This window comes from Eptesicus fuscus, chromosome 7, assembly GCF_027574615.1.
Source record: "Eptesicus fuscus isolate TK198812 chromosome 7, DD_ASM_mEF_20220401, whole genome shotgun sequence".
Classification (NCBI taxonomy): domain Eukaryota; kingdom Metazoa; phylum Chordata; class Mammalia; order Chiroptera; family Vespertilionidae; genus Eptesicus; species Eptesicus fuscus.
In genome coordinates, this window is record NC_072479.1 from 1,033,683 (window position 1) to 1,055,088 (window position 21,406).

Sequence of the window (21,406 nt, forward strand, 5' to 3'; positions counted from 1 at the left end):
TATTCAAAACTGTGCAATTTCTTTATTGATACTAACATAAACAAACCTGAGTAGTCACTTCCACAAAATGTGATTTGTGCCAGAAAGCTTTGTGTGATGCCTTCCAGATCATAGTCCCAGCAGGTCTATGAAGAGGATAAATCATTGTCTCTTCTAAGAAGAAAATACTCCAGTGATCCCAATTCCAGAAATTGGTTTACAGCTCTGGTCGAGCTGGTGGCAAACTAGGAAGGGCACTGATCTCCCCGTCTAAGACCTGGGCCACCAGACAAAAGGGCAGCCGGTCTTCCCTTCTGGACGGAAACTTTGGGAAGGCCGTGAGAGACTCTGCCTCTGAACTGAGAAACTGAACAGTTAGGGGGCAGTGAAATAAAACTCTCTTGGGCTGATCTATTCAGTGTGATGTGACTGTAAACAGAGAAGGATCACTCCAGTGTGGTGTGCCCACCATAGTCAGGACTTCCATTTTTTCCAGATTCCTGCCCACCTCCCAGTTTATGTACATACATTCACCACCACCAACAAAAACTACTTTAAAAGGCAACGTGACAATTCTGTAAACTGGACCCAGCCCCAAAGACAGTACCATGAGTAGTTCCTTCCCCAATATATACCTGAGTTTAGCTGCTCATGACAGTTTACAAGCACCACTCCCTTCCATGCTTATGCGTGCCCCTCCCAAGCTTTAGATGGTCTTCCTGAACAAGTCTCAGGACCTGGAAGCCAGCACTACCCACCATTCATCTGGTCGTGACTACCAGCCATGCAGAGATCCCTGACCAGGACTCTTGCAGGCTGTGTGTTAAATTATTTGAGCAGAGTGGTTCTAGGGCTGTGGGTATGGCTCCAGCTCCTGGATGGCATGAGGTGGTACACTGTGAGGGGACACGGCAGGGCGACAAGAATAAAGATGGGCGAGGATTGTTCCCTGAAATTCTCCATGTTCCAGTATTCATGTGCAGCTTTCTGTTTTCTTAGGGGTTATTTCCTCCTTGGACTAGCTCTGGGAAAAGCAAAACAAGGATGTTTTAAACAAAATTTATATTTGTGTTAATTGTTAAAAAAAAAAAATTAAATAAGCCAAAGACCTGTTCTTGTAATCTGGGAAAATGGCTGGATTTTGTTTCCCCATCCATTTTACTTCCAGAGGGGCTCAGCAGTGCTGGACCTCCCACTCAAACCCTACCAGCATCTACAGACTTCGTGTACACCAGCAATGACAATGCTGCTGCTACTGACAACTACTCTGCGGAGGCCGAGGGAGAGACTATGAGTGAGAGAAGACTGCACGGAGAAGCTCTTAGCACAGTGCCAGGGACCGAAGCAGCACTCAAAAGTAGCTACTATTATTTAAAAATCTGATTGCCTCGTCCCTCAAAAATCAAATAGGTAGAAAGGATAAAATAGGCAAGGGATTATATCAAAATACATGCTGGTGGCCAGTTTGGAAAAATAAAGTTTAAATAATCTCCAAATAGCTGGTTACCTAAGTAAAGGAAAAAGGAACATGTGGCAATAGTAGAGAAGCTACTTCCAGAGGCCTTCTCTTGATCTTTCCACTGCTGAGTCAACCTCGAGCACAGGGCCTGCAGCACTTTCTGGGAAAAGTGTCTGTATCAACAGGACATCTTAAAATATATATTTTTTCAGAATAGCAATGAAGTCATGAAAAATGTGGGGTTAGAGGTGCCGACCCACCGTGCAGTTGAAAATCCATGTATAACTTAAGTCAGCTCTCCGCATCAGTGGATTCCCAATGCGGATGGGGACTATGTACTTCTCTCCTACTACCACCTGCAGGAATAAAGAAAGCTCTAATTTTTGGCGCCTCTTACCTGATCAAGAGAGAGTGTTTGGGGCTTATGTGGTGGCAGCTCTTTCTGCAATGTTGCTGGTGCTGGAGTCTTTGGGAAAGAGGACTGTGACTGGACTGGATGCATTTGCATTCTATAGCCATGAGAGAGGAACAGTTAAGAATTGAAGGGAAAAAGATTCTTTAATCATGAAAATCTCAGCCAGCTACTGCATTAATTATCAAGGTGTTTAAACTGGAAATCATCAATACTGGGACAAAAATGGCATTATGTGCATCTAGGGTATGATGTAGTAAGTACATGACCACTTATTTAGTGTTTAACTAGACTATAAACACAAACAGTAAGAATTCAGAATTTGGGACACTACATGAGAACTTGCCACGGCTCTTTGAAGACAAAAGAAAACAATACAATGATAGGATGAATGCTGTAAAAGAGACTAAATAGACATTATAACCAAATGTAAATACATAAACCTTGATTGGATCTTGAATGAAAAAAAAATCAAAACAAAGAAACATAGCTATAAAAGACATTTTGGGAACAACTGGAGCAATCAGGACTCTATATTAGATACTATTAATATCCTTTTCCTTGGGTGTGATGAATAGTTTAAGATTGTGGTCCAGGACAATGATCCTTATTCTTAGGATATGCATGTGGAAGTATTTAGGGATAAAGGATCATGATATCTAAAACTTACTTTAGGATGGCTTAGGAAAAAAGGCAAAAAACAAAACAAAACATAAAAAAAAAACCCCAAACATATTTAGAGAGGTAGAAAACAAATATGACAAAATGGTAAATGCAGGAGGGTCTGAAGGTAAGGTTTTCTTAGGTTGGCGCTAGGGAGGGGAATGTAGGTTTTTAAGTTGGATAACATTGGTTTTATGATTAGGCCTCATAACTTTAACTGATATGAGGAGTAAAACCTGAATAGGATGTCCTGTCGCCCTGCAGGGTTTGAGGGACCTCTTTTGCCTTAATCAGAGTATATGAACTCAGAAACAACGCTGAAGCCCTTGCTTACAGCTCACAAACTGTGGCCACCATGTTTCCAGTATTAAAATCTAACTAAACAGTCATTTAAATGCCAATTCATTTTCATGAGGGGGGAAAAATACCAAAGATAAAAATCAAACTTCATGGCTAATACATTTCCATTAAGTCTCCATATCAACAATTATATGCTCTTCTTGGTCCCAGAAGACCACTGAAGTTTATCTTCATTCCTAAGGTCATTTTTCTTTTAAAAACTAACATCGTACTTTTTTTTTTCAGGGAAAAATAAATCAAATGCAATCTTACCCTGATGGTCTGTACGTTTCTTGAAAAGGTCCCCTTATTCCACTTCCAGTGCCTACTTGTTCCATCATTACAGCCTGAAAGTGGCCCAGGCCCTCTTCCTGACAGTGGTAGATGGGGCCCTCCTGAGAGAGGCCATTGGGCTGGGCAGCCACTGGATGGTGAGGTGGGTGAGCAGCCACAGGGGAAGAATATGCCCTGGGCTGGAGATGACTGGCTGGCCGGTGAGGTGTATAGGAAGGCCTTGTTTGTAGCATCATACCCTGAGGTGGAAAAGCAGATGAACCAAACCCCATCCCTGAACTCAGAGGTGAAGGAGGAGTCCCATAAAGATACTCGCTGGCTGACAACGAACTCTGTTGCTTGGTAGATGCATTATGGTTGTCCAGGTCTAAAAATTCTTTGGGACTCTCTGGCCTCTCCATGGATTCATCTGGCTTCTCTTCCTCTGGATCAGGATTCTGCCCATCAGTTGCAATGACCTTAGCAGCCACTGTATCCATGCAGGTTGGGGAAGTTAAGGCAGCATTCAGCGTCTCACAGCCTTGTAGATTAACCATGGCATTCTTATCTGAGAAGAGGGGTCTTGGAGGGGGAGGCTGGCTAGGTGGGAGCCCACTTGGGCTTCCCGGGGAATGAAGGTGTCTCTGCCAATCAGAAAAGCCCTGTGGACACGAGTAATAAGGAGTTCGCTGATAGTGATGGTAGGAGGGCTGAGGTGGTGGCTGGTAGGAATACCTCATTCCTTGGTGGGGGCGATAATGGGGAAAGACTCCAGAATGAGGGTTGTTAGTATGAAAGCCCCTAGGGGGAAAATGCTGAAGATGTGATACTGAGGGTTTACCTCCCATCACAGGGCCAAGACCTTGCAGGCCTGAACTGATGTGATAATGTGTTGCTGAATTTGGGTATTCCAGGCCAGGCATGTACAAGGGAGAAAACTGACTGACAGTGCTTTCCATCAAATTGGGGTCTGCACTGGGAGGTGTAGCTGGGTTCTGTCCTGAACACAAAATGGCTTCCTGCAATGTTTTACCTCTGGGGCAGAGTGGCTTTTCTGTACCACTGCCACCAAGGCCCTTCCCTTCTGATCCACAAGTGGGCACTTCAACCACCACTCCATTTTCAGGCAGAGCTCCTCGATTTGCCAGAGTGGAGAGGTCACCCATACATCCCTGGGCTGCTGGGCTGATGTAGCCACTTTCCGAGGGCCAGGTATTTTTGCCCTTTGTTGCCTGACAGTTGTTTTCAGATGCTGAGGAGTCATTTTTGAGCTCTGGGCCTTCTGCTTCCCTTTCTTGTGGCGAACTCTGCCTGGTACAGTTGGTCGGTAAGGGCGGTGTAGTGTGAGGTAGTTGTTTGAGGTACACCCCCTCTGAGGCACCAATGCTTGGTGGCTTCTCAAGCCCAGGTAAGGGATCTGCATAAGAAAATGGAGGACAAAAGAACAATTCAATAGCTGAAACGACAATACCAATGGAGGTAATAATGAAAAGAACATGATAAGCAGTCAGATAAGGGGAGTCAGGGTTGAGGTGGATGTGTGGTCATTCAAGCCTCAGCTAGAAAATTTGAGAATCCCTGAAAGGAGTCACGATGTTGAGACCCTTATACACTCCCTTTCGTAGACCAGGAGGCAAGATCTAGCAACTCTACAGCTACTCAAAAGTTTTGCCAAGATGTTCTTCCTCTTCCTGTGTGGTCACTGACAGATTAGTGGATGGGTGTGAGATGACTCATGGCTCATGGACTCCAACTAGATGCATGTGGAGTATGGCAGGAGGGTATGGTTGTTACTAGAAGAATTGTAGACCAGGCTGGGAAGCTCTAAAACTTGACACAGTCAGAAGACCAGGGAATGATGGCTCACAGGAGGCCAGTCCCCAACTTGTGGCCTATCAGAGCATAAGCTCCACAGTGACTTTATTTTGTTCCCCAACATACCCTCAGTATTTGCACAAAATGGGAATCAATATTTATTGAATGAAATGAAAATATCTTATTAAAAAACATTAAAGAGAGGAAGGGAGAGGGAGAGAGAGGAACATCAATGTGAGAGGGAAACACCGATCGTTTGCCTCCTCCACATACCCCGACTGGGGATCAAACCCCGCAGGCCTTTCGGTGCACGAGACAATACTCAACCAGCTAAGCCACTCTGGCCAGGGGAAATCTCACTATTCTTCATTCTGAGTAGATATTGGTATGTGTCCAGGGAATAAAGAATAGAAATAATTAGACCTTAAGTAAAATACTGAAAATTTATTTCATATAATGATAAACTTCCAGGACAAGAAAATTTAAAGGCAGTTTGATGTCACGATTCAAAACGTGGATGCAGCCCTAGATGGTTTGGCTCAGTGGATAGAGCGTCGGTTTGGGGACTGAAGGGTCCCGGGTTCCATTCTGATCAAGGGCACAAGCCCGGGCTGTGGACTTGATCCCCAGTAATGGGTGTGCATGAGGCAGCCAATCAATGATTCTCTTTCATCATTGATGTTTCTCTCTCTCTCCCTCACCATTCCTCTCTGAAATCAATAAAAATACATTCAATAACAACAACAACAACAAAATTGTGGATGCTGGATCCAGTCTGTCTGGGTTCAAATCTCAGTTCCACCACTTACTAGGTAGATCAGAACAAATCATCCACTATCTTTGTATCTTGGATTTCCCATCTGTAAAAACAAGACTAATAATAGCAGCTATTTGGAAGGCTTGTTCTGAGAATGAAATGAGTTAATATTATCTAAAAGCCTCAAAAAGAGTGCCTGGCACTCATTTGTGTAGTGATCACTATTGCCAGAAATCCTTTTGGATCTTTGGATCAAAAACAATACCACGATTGGCCCAACCATGAGTAGTTCAAGAAAAAGAGGCTGAAAATCAGTTTATATTTGGCTTGATATTGTGTAAAAAGGTTATTCATGAATGAATAGCTTAGAGGGCCAGAAGTAGGATAAAAGTGACTAAATTACCTCGGTCATTTTCAGGCTCTTCTATTTCACTGTTATCCTGTGTCCTCCCAGGGTTCCCCAAGGCAGGCTTGGGGGCTGGCACACTAACTGATGCTGAGTGAGCTCCCTGTGGAAAAGGGCCAGGTAAATGTGGGGGAGCAGGCTGTCGGGGGTGGTAAGGCACACCGGGCAGGCAAACGCGTGAGGAAAGCTGCTGCATGGCGATCATCTCTGGGCTGTCCATCATGGAGTCCCCTCCTTGCACCCCTCTCAGAACCTGGGAGGGTGCTCCAAACAGGGGACTGGGTGCTAGAGGTGGCTGTAACCGATGCCCACCAGATTTACAGTGTGGCCGCATGTACCCTGAAGAAGGAACGCCATGAGGTAGAAAGCTTGATTGTTCAGTCCACTGGTTTGGAGGAAGAGGAGGTCTCATCACTCGGGAATCCATCATGTGACCAAGAGTGTGAGGCAGGTGGGACGGTCCTGGCCCCACGAGGGGCTTTTCATCTGGCCCTAAGGGTCTTGGGTTTGCAGCACTGTGGTTCCCATTCCAGACAGCAGGGTATACTCGATTCAGGTATTTGTATGATCGGTACATGTGGCTAGGAGGAATTTCTGAACTTTCAGGAAAGTCTGGGGGTCGAGCTGGAACCCCTCCAGGCCTGGGAGGAATAAATCCTGGCTGGAATTGAGTTGGGGGATACATATTTCTATCCTGACTGGGGCCACTCATCTGCCCAAGAGGCAAGGAACCAGGATGTGATCCCATGTTAGAAAGGTGTCTCAACCCCCCACACATTTGCTTCTCTTCAGGCGTGCCCAGCCTGGGTCCTCGATGCTTGTTAATTCCAACTGGAGGCTGGCAACAAGAAAAGAGAAGACAGCGGCATTCACCAGACCCATAGAATCAGGTATCCCTTGTAATGTGCTTCATCTATAGACTCTATAAGAATAGGAGATAATTAAATTTAACCTGGTTAGACACTGCATTTCTAAAAGTTAACTTGGAGACTCTCTATACCTCCAGGTAATGAGTAGGTTACTTACCTGCAAGGCAAAAGGTGGATGCTGCTGCGCAGGCTCCCCAGGGTGTGGCTCTGGGACTCTGGAGGAGACATACACACTGGCAGGATCTGACCCTCGAAGGTGGCCCAATGTTCCTGGTACTGCTGGCCTCTGGAGGGTATTGAGTAAAGGCAAGGAGTGGGGGTGGGGAAAGGAAGCATAGACATTAGAAAGAAAATAAGGACTTTCCTGAAGATGAACATAATAGACCCAGCACAGAGAACCAAGGAAGGGAAGAATGGTGGCACACGGGCTCACCCAGAGTAGGACTAGTTCCAGAGCCCAAAGCACTTTCTCTCTCTAGGAGAGACAAACTTGTGTTTATCTTTTCCATTATTGGCCCCTCACTGCCAAGAGCCTTTTTAGCTAATATCCCCCCCTAACTGTCCTCCACCATGAAATTTTAATATCACAGATAGGCTGTATATCCTATGTATTGTATGTTGCTCTGTGCTTTTTTTTTAAATAAATCCTCACCCAAGGCTGTATTTATTGATTTTAGAGAGAGGGAGAGGAAGGGGGAGAAAAATTGATTGGTTGCCTCCTGTATATACCCTAAGGATCAAACCCACAACCTACCAGGTATGTGCCCTGACTGGGAATTGAACACAAGACCTTTTGTTGGTGTACAGGGTTGGGGCTGTACCTCTGTGCTTTATTTATAATAAGACTCGAGACATTTTTATTCAGTTTCCCCTCCATGTTCATAATGTGTGGTTCAAATGATTAAGAAACAGGATCCTATCTAATAAAGAGGGAATATGCTAATTGACTGTTACACCCTCACAAAGATGGTGCCTAAGCCAATAAGGAGGGAATATGCTGACTGCCATGACCTCAAAGATGGCAACGCCCTCAGCCACAAGATGGCGGCACCCAGTCCCCTCAGCCCTGCCGAGGTGGCGGAGTGCAGCACGGCCGGGCTCGCCCCCAGGTGGGTCTAGCCGCTCTGCACGCCTACCTCCAGAGTCCCCCAGTCCCCTCAGCCCCCCAGGGCTGGCCTGAGGGGCAGGCAAGCCTTGGATGGCGGCTGCCCAGCTGACGCCCCAGGTGCAGGCATGCCTCGGATGGTGGCTGCCCAGCTGTCTAGGGCCGCCTGAGGCTCAGGTAACCAGGGCCAGCTGAGGCTTGCACCTTCCCCTGATCGCCGGGTCACCTCCCACCTCTGAGGGCTCCTGGACAGTGAGAGGGGGCAGGCCGGGCTGAAGGACACCCCCCCCTCCAGTGCATGAATTTTCATGCACCAGGCCTCTAGTTTAAAATAAAGGAAGAATAAAGGAAGGACAGATGAGGGGGGGGGGGGGGGAAAGCACCCATATACAGCAAAATTATCATGGAAGAGGAGCCAACTGAAAAGGGTTTACTTTCCTCTGAATTCACCAATTAGGATAAACCTCAGCAGAATTTCTGCTATTTCTTACCATCTGGTTTAAAAGGGGTGCCTGGTTGGGCATCCCACCATAATGCAGGGGACGAGGAAGGCCTTGGTTACTTGGTGTGCCCACCTTCGGAGGGAGCTGTGTAGAGCTGACACTCTGACCAGCCCCAGAGGAGGGAGCTCTGCGTGCAGGTGGCAATGATTTTCCTCCATTCTCCACAGGCTGCTGTTTCCTGCTGGGCCCTTCGGAGTCCCTGGAGCGGGTGCAAATGTGGCTTCCACCACTTCGCCCAGACCGACTCCGTCTCTTCTCCCGCTTTTCATCCTCTCTGATCCAAAATTCTTCATCTGTGTCTCCATCTTCGCCAGGAAAATGCTTCATCATTGCCCGATGGAAACACCTCTCTAAATTATCCGACATCTTGGTATACTCTACAGGAAGATACAAGAATTGCCCTCTAGCTACAGTTTTTATAGGCCACAAAGACAAATGTCCTACTGATAAACAAAAGATGCTATTGGGGCAAACTGAGTTTCTGTCTTAAGAGACTCTAGGCTGCATGGCTGATAGTGACTCTAGAAACCATTAGACTAAGCCAGTAAAAATACTAAATATAATCACTGAATCTGTTTAGGTTTTAAACTAAGGCACTCTGAGCCACTGCACAAATGACTCCACGTTTCTATACCTGACCCATATATACCCACAGACAGCTAATCAAGTATGCTTCTCAAGATGATTTAAGAATCAGCTCTATCTAGGTAGAGTTATCCTCAGTGGTACACTGTGTTAAGGAGGCAAATACAAACTGGACCTAGACTGGCCTGTAGGAGAACGAGAAATAACCTGAGCCTAGTTGCCACCAGCTGCACTCTCCTTTCGTGTGAGATAGGAGAGAATTCCTGACACATGTTATGTAAGTGGTTAGAAAGACCAATCCCAGCACTTTTATTTATTTATTTTTAAAATATATTCTTTTGATTTTTTACAAAGAGGAAGGGAGAAGGATAGAGAGCTAGAAACATCAATGAGAGAGAAACATTGATCAGCTGCCTCCTGCACACCTCCTACTGGGGACGTGCCCGCAACCAAGGTACATACCCTTGACTGGAATCGAACCTGGAACCTTTCAGTCCGCAGGCCAATGCTCTATCCACTGAGCCAAACCAGCTAGGGCCAAAATGTATATTTCTAAAAGGCATTTTATTCTTGGTTACAATAATTCAGCCAATGTGCACCCAGAGCAAACCCCTGCCCCACTTACCACTACTTTCCCCATTATATTTTCGACAATTCCTGAACATTGTCTTCATGTCATTTACAAATTCCTCCTTGGTACAGTATAAGCCTCCATTTAGTTTCTTTTCCATGCTTGAAATATCCATTGGGACCTAAAACAGGACACATTTAATTACAATATGCTGGAGAAAATATCTCATAACCAATATAAGGCAAAGGGATCATACTGTTTTGAGTTGCTCAAAAGCCTGGTGTATACGATCAGCAACCCTGACCCTCAAGGAACAATAAATAAACTCAAGCAAAACACAACAACAAAAAGCAAGAGCAAAAAACAAACATCACGATAGGTGTAATTGCACAGTAGGTTTAGCTACCTTAATAATTTGATAATAATTTGGGGCATATGATTCATCCACAGGTTCTAAAAAGGGCCAGGAATCCTTGTGAGCCTTTACCACATCTAGAACTGAGAGCCAAAGAAGAGAGCTTAATAAACTCACATAGGAGTATTTTTATCAGAAACACAATAGTTGAGAATGGAACTGACCTTTATACATGGCAGTGAAATCATCATCCAACTCAAAGCTGTAAATCATAAATAAAAAATTAATAGTAACTCTGATCTCTCTCTCTAACTCTCTTAATTCAAACACAGACATAGTTGGTTGCACCAAGTTTTGGAATAGATCCAATAATTTTTATTAATGGTAAGTTTATAACAGTGATAACACTCCAAAGATGAGGGTTAGCATAGATGACACAAAACTTATTTTATTATCATTATGTTAGTTATTTAATAGCACATTCTTCCCTAGGTCTTACTTTACTCTAATGAATATTTGTGATATAAAGAATCCAAAAAAGCATAAAATAGAATGAGAAGCTCATGAAGATGTAATATTACCTACCAAAGAGTGTTGTTTTAAGGATTAAATGAGAGAGTACTTAGCACAATGCCCAAGTGCTTAATAAATGTTACAGGTTGCTACTGTTAGTATCATTAAATACTCACAGGTCTTTAGTCTTTTTTTCTTCCCTCATGGGGGAATTAGGGTCCAGGTGGGAAAGCTCTGGGGGGAGCTCCTTGCCTTGAGCCAGCAGCCATGCCCTTTCTTCCCTGAGCTTTCTCCTTTTAGCTCGGTCTACAATGGACACAAAGCATCATGGTACAAGTGAGTTAAGTAAGCACTCTCTATTTAAGATGTTGATTAAATATCCTTATCATTGTAAAAGAAGGAAGAAATAAAGATCACAAAGTAGTATCATGAATTCACCTGTGCTTCCTTTGCCAGTCTCTTTTTGGCAATTATGATGATTCTATAGATGGAATACTGTTTCATCTTAGTCATACTGAGTTCAAGTTGAGTGATGTGGTAAGGCAAGCACTTGAATGTGGGAAGGGAAAAGAGCAAGGCTGAAGAATAATGAAATTAGAAGAAAAAGAAAAAAATAGAAGACTGAATGAGGAGGGATTATCCTTGTCACTACCAGAGGTCTTTCCTTTTTCTCTCTAAAAAGCAACATACAGTGCTGGCTTGGTGTGGCTCAGTTGGTTGAGCGCGGTCCCATGCACCGAGAGGATGCCAGTTCAATTCTTAGTCAGGGCACATGCCTAATAGGGGGTGTACATGAAGCAGCCAATTGATGGTTCTCTCTCACTGATGTCTCTCCCCCTGTTCCTTTCTTTTTAAAAATCTATAAAAACATATTAAAAACAAAAAAAGTAACATACATTTGTAGGGCCAGACTCTCAAATCAAACATATACAGGATTTTATATGTATCTACAAATTCTCAAGGTTTATAAAGGCATCCATGCACATCCATTGTCTATGCTCTTCAACCGATCCTAACAGCTGACCCTTACCACATCTGGCTGGGAACAATGGAAAAGATGCCAGCTGGAATTGGCATAGAACTGGAAGGCAGGTATGAGGCAGGAATGATTTTTTTTTTTCTGGCTCATAAATATGTCCATCGGGCACTCAATGCCAGTAGGGAATCAGAAGGTCAGGAGAAAGAGAAACGCAAAGGGATGAAGAACAATTTCAGACACAAAAACGGAAGGGAGAAGCCAGGATAGATCTTGTTTTCTTCCCTAAGGGATAGGCCCCATGTCTTCCATTGCTATCAGGGTGACATGATTCCGCAAAGTGTTTTCCTTGTTAAGTTCCATTTGACTTGTGTTTCTGTTCCTACATTATTTTTATTTATAAACTTAGCGTATCTGCTTTGATTAATCAATGGCACTTTGCTATCAACTTTAAAAACTGTTGTTGGTATTTTTTTAAAAAAAGAGAATGACTTCAAGCTTAAAGTATAAGTACACTAATGAATTACCCATGCATCTACCAAACTCTCAAAGCTTAACATTTCCACTTTAACTTTAATACAGTATTTCTCAACTTAATAATAATAATCCTTTTCTAGTTGACTGCAACTTTTTTTGCAATTTATAACAATAGTAGAGCCCAGTGCATGAAATTTGTGCACGTGTGTGTGTGTGTGTGTGTGTGTGTGTGTGTGTGTCTCCCTCAGCCCAGATTGCAAGAGGGCCAGGCCAGGTTGAGGGACCCCGCAGGTGTATCCTCGCCGTTGCATGATCAGGGCTGGGGAGGGATACGGGAGGTTGGCCAGCCAGGGAGGGATCACGGGAGGGCTCCACGGCGTGTCTGGCCCATCTTGCTCAGTTCCGATAGGCCGGACCCTAGCAGCGTCTGGCCTCTGGTGGTCAGTGCATGTCATAGTATATCAGCAGCATATTACGCTTTTATTATGTAGGACTAGAGGCCCAATGCATGAAATTTGTGCAAGGGTCTTGGCCCCCGTCCGCCACTAACATGGCCCTTGCCGCCACTTCTATTTCGGCCCCCGTGGCTTTGTCCGGGAGGTTATCCGGAAGGACGTCTGGTCTAATTAGCATATTACACTTTTATTATTATCTTACCTAATAAAAGAGTAATATGTAAATTGACCCTAACTCCGCTACACCCACTAGCCACGCCCACCAGCCAATCAGAGTGAATATGCAAATTAACCCACCCAAGATGGCTACAGCCATGGAGAAAGTAAGAGGAAGGCTTGGGTTTCCAAGGCGATAGAAGAAGCCAAGCTTTCACCTGCCCTTGCTGGCCTAAGCCTCCACTCAAGGCTACAAAGTTTCAATTATAGAAGGTAAACAAATCCAGCTGAAACCGGTTTGGCTCAGTGGATAGAGCATCGGCCTGCGGACTCAAGGGTCCCGGGTTCGATTCCGGTCAAGGCATGTACCTTGGTTGCGGGCACATCCCCAGTAGGGGGTGTGCAAGAGGCAGCTGATCGATGTTTCTGGCTCTCTATCCCTCTCTCTTCCTCTCTGTAAAAAAATCAATAAAATATATTTAAAAAAAAAAAGAAAAAAAAAGAAAGAAGGTAAACAAATCCAAACAGAAATGGCTGCCGGCCATGGAGCGAGCAGGAGGCTTGGCTCCGCTCCAGGATACAAAGTTTCAATTGTAGAAGGTAAATAAATTCCAGATACCAGGGCCTCCGCTTGGGTCGCCAGGGGGCGTGGCTGGCCTGCAAACCACCACAGGCCCCTCACTCAGGCTGCCCCATGCCCCAAGGGAACCCCCACCTGATCCGGGACACCCTTCAGTGCAAACCAGCTAGCCCCCAACCCTGTACTAGGCCTCTATCCTATCTAATAAAAGAGTAATATGCAGATTGACCATCACTCCAACACACAATATAGCTGCCCCTATGTGGTCAAAGATCCTGCCCCCAAGTGGACACAAGATTGCCACCGGAAGATGGCCAGCAGGGGAGGGCAGTTGGGAGGCACCAGGCCTGCAAGGGAGAGCAGTTGGAGGCAATCAACCCTGCAGGGGAGGGCAGTTAGGGGTGACCAGGCCGGCAGAGGAGGGAAGTTGGGGGCAAACAGGCTGGCAGGGGAGCAGTCAGACATCAATCAGGCTGGCATGGGAGTGGTTAGGGGGTGATCAGGCTGGCAGGCAGAAGCGGTTAGGGGCAATCAGGAAAGCAGGCAGGTGAGCAGTTGGGAGCTAGCAGTCCTGGATTGTGAGAGGGATGTCCGACTGCCCATTTAGGCCCGATCCTTCAAGGGGTCCCAGATTAGAGAGGGTGCAGGCTGGGCTGAGGGACACCCCCTAGCCCCGTGCACGAATTTCGTGCACCGGGCCTCTAGTAGGTTATAATGACCATTCTTTTAAAAACTCCTCTTATGCATATGCATGAAAGCCCTCTATGATACAAATCCAGCAGTGCAATTGCTAGATAGAGAAGTACAGAGGATAACTTTATTAGGCATTGTCAAAGTGCTATAGCTATTAAGGGCTATAACTATTTTTTCAATATTGATTTTAGTTACCTCACCCTCAGTTGGTATGATAAAAGTTAGCATTTTGCCAAACTAATGGGTATGACTTGGAATTTTGATGGTTTCATTATTTTTTGGTCAATCCTAACCTGAGGATATTTTCCCATTCGTTTTTAGAAAGTGGAAGAGAGGGGGAGGGACAGAGAGAAAAATAGTGAAGTGAGAGACACATTGATTGTCCACCTCTTGCACTGGGATTGAGCCTGTAACCGAGATCTGTGCCCTTGACCAGAATCGAGCCTGGGACCCTACAGTGTGGGCTGACATTCTATCTACTAAGCCAAACTGGCAAGGGCTCATTTTCATTTTTCTGATTCAAATGACAATGTACAAATTTTCAGTTTATTGGCCACTAAAGCAACCCTCTCCTGTGAATTTCCTGCTTGCATACTTTGACCTTTTTTCCCTGTGGATTTTGGAATTTTTTAAACATATTTTTATTGCTTCAGAGAGGAAGGGAGAGGGAGAGAGATAGAAACATCAATGATGAGAGAGAATCACTGATCGGCTGCCTCCTGCAAGCCCCCACTGGGGATTGAGCCCAACACCTGGGCATGTGCCCTTGATCAGAATCGAACTCTGGACCCTTTAGCGCACATACTGATGTTCTAGCCACTGAGCCTGTCTTGGGTGGATTTTGGAATTGTTACTGATTTGGATAAGTGCTTTAAATAATCTTTTTGATTATGCATGAAAATTTTCTTTTTCTACTCCATGGTTTGTCTTTTCTCTTTGTTTATGGTGTTTCTGCATATGTAAATTTTATACAATTAATATATCAATCTCTATCCCCCTATAATTTCCATGACTGAATGCTCAGTGCTGGAGTTCATCTAATTCCCTAGATACATATTCCAGCCTGATGATTTAAAAAAAAAAAAAATTTAAATTCTTTATTGCTTAAAGTATTACATGTCTCCTTTTTACCCCATTGACCTCTACTTGGTTGTTCCCATCCCCCAGTCTGCTGATTCTTATTGATGTGTACCTAAACTGTAAGCTGGTTTTAAGTTATTATTCCAATAATCATATTTTACATTTGTAAGAGTTCTATTTGTTTCCTTTGAATCCGCCTATATTTTCATCAAGATTATTTGCCCCTTATATTTACAATCCCTTTTTATATTTGACTACAGGCCTGGTACACGAAATTCATGTGTGTGTGTGTGTGTCCCTCAGCCCAGCCTGCACCCTCTCCAATCTGAGACCCCTTGAGGGCAGTCAGACATCCCTCTCACAATCCAGGACTGCTGGCTCCCAACTGCTCACCTGCCTGCCTGCCTGATCACCCCCTAATCACTCCACTGCCAGCCATATCGACGCCAAACTGCTCCCCTGCTGGCCCGATTGCCCCTAACTCCCCTCCCCTTCAGGCCTGGTTTTCCCCAACTGCCCTCCCTTGCCAGGCTGGTCGCCCCTGACTGCCCTCTCCTGCTGGACCGATTGCCCCTAACTGCCCTCCCCTGCCGGCCTGGTCATCCCTAACTGCCCTCCCTTGCTGGCCTGATCGCCCCCAACTGCCATCCTTTGTCGGCCCTCGTGTCAACATGGGGGTGGCCATCTTGTGTGTTGGGGTGACAGTCAATTTGCATATCACCTTTTTATTATATAGGATAATGCTAAATATATATATTTTTTGTCTAATGCATGTACCAACTAGTATTCACAGTGATGTTGTCCATTGTGCTTTCAAAATCTAATTTCTATTCATCTTTTATAGGGATTTTAGCTGTGGTTATTCTCCCTGGAGAGAAATAGAGGTTCTCTAAACTGATTACTCCACACCTACAATTCAACCTAACAGCATGCCCACTAATTTACTGCTGTTCTTCATTTCCCCTAAAAACAGTTCCTGAAAAATTTCTTTCCTTAGGTAAGATTTCTAATCTGTATATATAAAAAGGCAGTGACCGTAAACAACCAAAGGCTCGACTGAACACTGGAAGTCAGTTCTGAAGTTAGGGCTGGGTTGCTGTGGTGACCCAGCACTGACTGCTGAGGGGGCTGCAGATCAGGCTCGGAGAGAGGCCTGGAGAGAGGAGCAGAGTCTGATCAACAGACTCTGTGGCAGCTGTTGATCAGCCCTTGCCTCTCTTTCTCTCCGGGCCTGGCCAGTAGTAAGCCTCTTTCTCTCCAGGCCTTCAAGGTGGCTGCTGATCAGCCTCGCCTCTCTGATCAGGACTGGTGATAGGCCTGTAGACTCTGACTGGCATAGAAACGGACTAATCAGAACCAAATCTGGGTGAACTCTGAGGAGCTAATGGCTGCCTAGGAGGCGGAGCTTTTGATGCTGACTGGCATAGAAACTGACCAATTAGAACCTAATCCAGACAAGAAGAAATAAAAGGCATCCAAATTGGAAAAGAAGTAAAACTGTCACTATTTGCAGATGATATGATATTGTACATAGAAAACCCTATAGACTCCATAAAAAAAAACTACTAGGTTTAATAAATGAATTTGGCAATGTAGCAGGATATAAAATTAATACATGGATATCTACAGCTCTTTTATAAATCAACTAGAGGCCTGGTGCATGAAATTCGTGCACGGAGGGGGGTTGTCCCTCAGCCCAGCCTGTACCCTCTCCAATCTGGGACCCCTCAAGGGATGTCCGACTGCCCGTTTAGGCCCGATCCCTGGAATCGAGCCTAAACGGGCATTCGGACATCTCTCTCACAATCCAGGACTGCTGGCTCCCAACTGCTTGCCTGCCTGCCTTCCCGATTGCTCCTAACCGCTTCTGCCTGCCAGCCTGATCACCCCCTAACAACTCTGCTGCCAGTCTGTTTGCCCCCAGCTTCCCTCCTCTGCCGGCCTGGTTACCCCTAACTGCCCTCTCCTGCAGGGTTGATCACCTCCAAATGCCCTCCCTCGCAGGCCGGGTGCCTCCCAACTGCCCTCTCCTGCTGGCCATCTCGTGTCCACATGGGGGCAGGATCTTTGACTACATGGGGGCAGCTATATTGTGTGTTGCAGTGATGGTCAATCTGCATAGTACTCTTTTATTAGATAGGATAGAGGCTTGGTACAAGGGTGGGGGCCAGCTGGTTTGCCCTGAAGGGTGTCCCTGATCAGGGTGGGGTTCCCTTGGGGCATGAGGCGGCCTGAGCGAGGGGCCTGTGGTGGTTTGCAGGCTGGCCACGCCCCCTGGCAATGCAAGCAGAGGCCCTGGTATCTGGAATTTATTTTCCTTCTACAATTGAAACTTTGTAGCCTGGAGCAGAGCCAAGCCTGGGGCTCCCTCCGAGGCTGGCAGCCATTTGTGTTGGGGTTATAATTGAAACTTTGTTGCCTTAAGCGGGTGGGCCCGGCCAGGGTGTGCGGAAAGCTTTGCTTTCCCTGTTGCCGGCGGCAACCCTGGCCTGCTCTCTCAAGCTCCATTCTGCCGCCATTTGTTTGAATTTGTTTACCTTCTATAATTGAAACTTTGTAGCTTGAGTGGAGGCTTAGCCTGCAATGGCTGGCAGAAAGCTTGGCTTCCTCTGTTACCTAGGAAACCTTGCTCTCTGTGGCTGTAGTCATCTTGGTTTGGGTCAATTTGCATACTCGCTCTGATTGGATAATGGGCATGGCTTGTGGGTGTGTCAGAGGTATGGTCAATTTGCATATTTGTCTATTATTAGATAGGATTAGAGGCCTGGTGCACGAATTCGTGCACCAGTGGGGTCCCTCAGCCTGGCCTTTGGGATCAGGCTGAAAGTGGCTCTCCAATATCCCGAGGGGTCCTGGATTGGGAGAGGGCACAGGTCAGGTCGAGGACCCCACTGGTACACAATCAGGACTGGGGAGGGTTGCAGGAGGTTGACCAGCTGGGGAGGGACTGCAGGAGAACTCCAGGGCATGTTGGGCCCATGTTGCTCAGGCCTGATCAGCCGAACCCCAGCATCAAGCTAACCTACCGGATGAAGCATCTGCGCCCTGATGGTCAGTGCACGTCATAGTGAGTGGTTGAGCGGCCTAAGCAGCCCTTCAAACTGCCTTCCCTCTAAAATACATCAGCCTGTTCCATGTGTCCATGTCGCTGGTTCTATTTTATTCACCAGTTTATTTTGCTCATTAGATTCCACATTGATGAGTGAGATCATGTGACAATTATCTTTCTCTGACTGGCTTATTTTGCTTAGCATAGTACTCTTCAGGTCCATCCATGCTGTTGCAAATGGTAAGAGTTCTTTCTTTTTTACAGCTGAGAAGTATTCCATTGTGTAAATGTACCACAGTTATTAAAAAAAAAATTATTTATTGTTGAGAGTATTACATATGTCCCTATTCCCCCCCACTTCCCCTTCCAGCCAGCTCCCCCCAACCCAGGCCCTCACTGCCCCATTGTCTGTGTCCATAGGCCATGCATATATGCATACAAGCTACTTGGTTGATTACCTCCCACACACCAACCCTCCCCCAACTTCCCTCTGAGATTTCCCAATCTTTTCCATATTTCCATTTCTCTGGATCCACTCCATTCATCAGTTTATTTTATTACTTAGACTAGAGGCTTGGTGCACAATATTCGTGCACGGGGTGGGTGGGGGAAAGTGGGTCCCTCAGCCCGGCCTGTGCCCTCTCACAGTCTGGGAGCCCTGGGATCAACTGCCCCAGAGAGGTAGGCCCCGCCCACCCAGCCGGGGCTCCTCGATGGATTGCCCTGCAGAGGGAGGCCCTGCATACCCGCTGTAGCATCACTGACAGGTAGACTGGGCCTCCCTCTTTGAGGCAACTGATCGCCCCAAAGAGATAAGCCCCACCCACCTAGCCAGGGCTTTATGATGGATTGCCCCCCGGAGAGGGAGGCCCCGCCCATCCACTGCAGCCCACTGGTTGGTGGCCTGGGCCTCCCTCTTTGGGGTGATTGTGGAGCACCTAGATTTATTGATAGCCTGGCTGGCTGATGGCCAGGGCCTCCCTCTACAGGGCAATCATGCAATCAATCGTGCCCCAGAGGGGGAGGCCCCGCCCACCCACCACACCCCGCCAGTCGGTGGCCTGGGCCTCCCTCTTGGGGGTGATTGTGGAGCAATGGCTGGGCCCCCGACGAATCGAATCGCACCTGCCTTGGCTGGCCTGGTGCCAGTGGGTGTCATAGTGCGGTTATCCAGAAGGTTGTCCTGCTGTTCAGTCGATTTGCATATTATGCTTTTATTATTATAGATTCCACATGAGTGTGATCATGTGATAATTGTCTTTCTCTGACTGACTTAATTCACTTAGCATGATACCATTCAGATCCCTCCATGCTGTCTCAAAGGGTAAAAGATTCTTCTTTATTACGGCTGCAAAGTATTCCACGGTGTAAATGTACCACAGTTTTTTTATCCACTTGTCTACTGATGGGCACATGGGCTATTTCCACATCTTAGCTATTGTAAATTGTGCTGCTATGAACAAAGGGGGGCATTCATTCTTTCTGATTTGTATTTCGGGTTTCTTAGACTATATTCCTAGAAGTGGGATCACTGGGTTAAATGGCAGATCCATATTTAATTTTTCGAGGAAACTTCATACTGTTTTCCATCATGTCAGCACCAGTCTGCATTCCCACCAGCAGTGTACTAGGGTTCCCTTTCCTTCACATTGTTGTCAGGACTTGCCATTTGTTGATATGTTGATGGTAGCCATTCTGACAGATGTGAGGTGATACCGCATTGTCATTTTAATTTGCATCTCTCTAATGATCTTTGAGCATTTTTTGATGTGTCTCCTGGCCATCTGTATGTCCACTTTGAATAAGTGTCTTTTGTTTAGGTCCTTTGTCCATTTTTTGATGGGATTGTTTGTCTTTCTTTTGTTATGTTTTATGAGTTTCTTATATATTTTGGATATTAACCCTTTATCAGATGTGACATTGTCAAATATGTTCTCCCATACAGTGGGCTACCTTTTCATTTTGTTGATGGTTTCGTTGGCTGTGCAGAAGCCTTTTATTTCGATATAGTCCCATTTGTTTATTTTCTCATAAGTTTCCATTGCCTTTGGAGATGTATCTGTAAACATATTGCCATGAGTCTCAGGGCAGAGCAGACAGCATTGGTTTCCCATCAGCCCTGCCCTAATAGGCCCCCATGTCTCAGTGTCCTGTGGTAATCGCTGCAAGCACCTCTGAGAGAAAGCTGCCCTCGAGTTCCGCCCGCTGCCAGACAGTCCAGTTTCTCTCCGTATGAGTTTGGGTCCCCAGAGTCTCACCTGGAACTGGAGTTCAGAGCAGTCGGGAGCTTTTGTCTCCCTCCCGATTGAAAAAGCCAGCCGCACACTCAGTTGCCAGCCCTCTCCGCGCACGGGCCTCTGTATCTTTGCCTTCTGCAGCTCCTCTGAGTCTCAGTGTGCTTTTCTTTCCTTCTAGTTGTAGAATTTCCACTCAGCCAGCCTTCCTGTGGTTCTGATGTACGTTTTGTCTTTTAGTTGTAGTTTTGAAATTGTTGTGCGAGGCAGCAGTTTAGGTGTTTACCTATGCTGCCATCTTGGTTTTCTCCCAACACCATTTATTGAAGAGACTACCTTGAGTCCATTGTATGCTCTTGCCTCCTTTGTCAAATATTAATCAAATTTAATGGCTTGGGTCAATTTCTGGGTTCTCTGTTCTGTTCCATTTGATCTATATGCCCGTCCTTATGCCAGTACCACACAGTTTTGATTATGGTGGCTTTGTAGTATAACTTGATATTGTGATTCATTCAACTTTATTCTTCTTTCTCAAGATTACTGCATCTACTCAGAGTCTTTGTTGGTTCCATATTCATTTTAGGATTATTTGTTTTAGATCTGTGAAATAGGCCATTGGCATTCTGATAGGGATTGCACTGAATCTATAGATTGCTTTGGATAGTATGGATTTTTTAAAAAAATATATATTTTATTGTTTTATTACAGAAAAGAAGGGAGATGGATAGAGAGTTAGAAACATCAATGAGAGAGAAACATCAATCAGCTGCCTCCTGCACACCTCCCACTGGGGATGTGCCTACAACCCAGGTACATGCCCTTGACTGGAATTGAACCTGGGACCCTTCAGTCCGCAGGCTGACGCTCTATTCACTGAGCCAAACTGGTTAGGGCTGGATATTTTAATGATGCTGATTCTACCAATCCATGAACATGGCATATTCTTCCAATTGTTTATATCTTCCTCTATCTCTTTTTTCCCATGTCATGTAGTTTTCTAAGTACAGGTCTTTTACTTCCTTGGTTAAGTTTATTCCTAAATATCTCATTTATTTATTTATTTATTTAGTAATCATTAATGGGAATTTTTTTTGATTAATTC

At 45.6% G+C, this 21,406-nt stretch overlaps 1 protein-coding gene across 1 annotated transcript in view; it reads right to left on the reverse strand.

Moving 5' to 3' along the window:
• Positions 1-629: 629 nt before the first annotated feature.
• Positions 630-21,406, reverse strand: part of LOC103304095 (chromatin remodeling regulator CECR2) — a 205,141-nt gene continuing 184,364 nt past the window's right edge. Inside the window, exons 9-19 of the mRNA XM_054718673.1 lie at positions 10,781-10,910; positions 10,316-10,353; positions 10,143-10,234; positions 9,791-9,917; positions 8,569-8,957; positions 7,130-7,258; positions 6,101-6,941; positions 5,268-5,270; positions 3,126-4,542; positions 1,836-1,947; positions 630-1,003 (exon numbers count right to left, since the gene is read on the reverse strand). Of these exons, the coding sequence (XP_054574648.1) occupies positions 998-1,003; positions 1,836-1,947; positions 3,126-4,542; positions 5,268-5,270; positions 6,101-6,941; positions 7,130-7,258; positions 8,569-8,957; positions 9,791-9,917; positions 10,143-10,234; positions 10,316-10,353; positions 10,781-10,910 (3,284 nt within the window). The 3' untranslated portion in view covers positions 630-997. The remainder of the gene's footprint in view (positions 1,004-1,835; positions 1,948-3,125; positions 4,543-5,267; positions 5,271-6,100; positions 6,942-7,129; positions 7,259-8,568; positions 8,958-9,790; positions 9,918-10,142; positions 10,235-10,315; positions 10,354-10,780; positions 10,911-21,406) is intronic.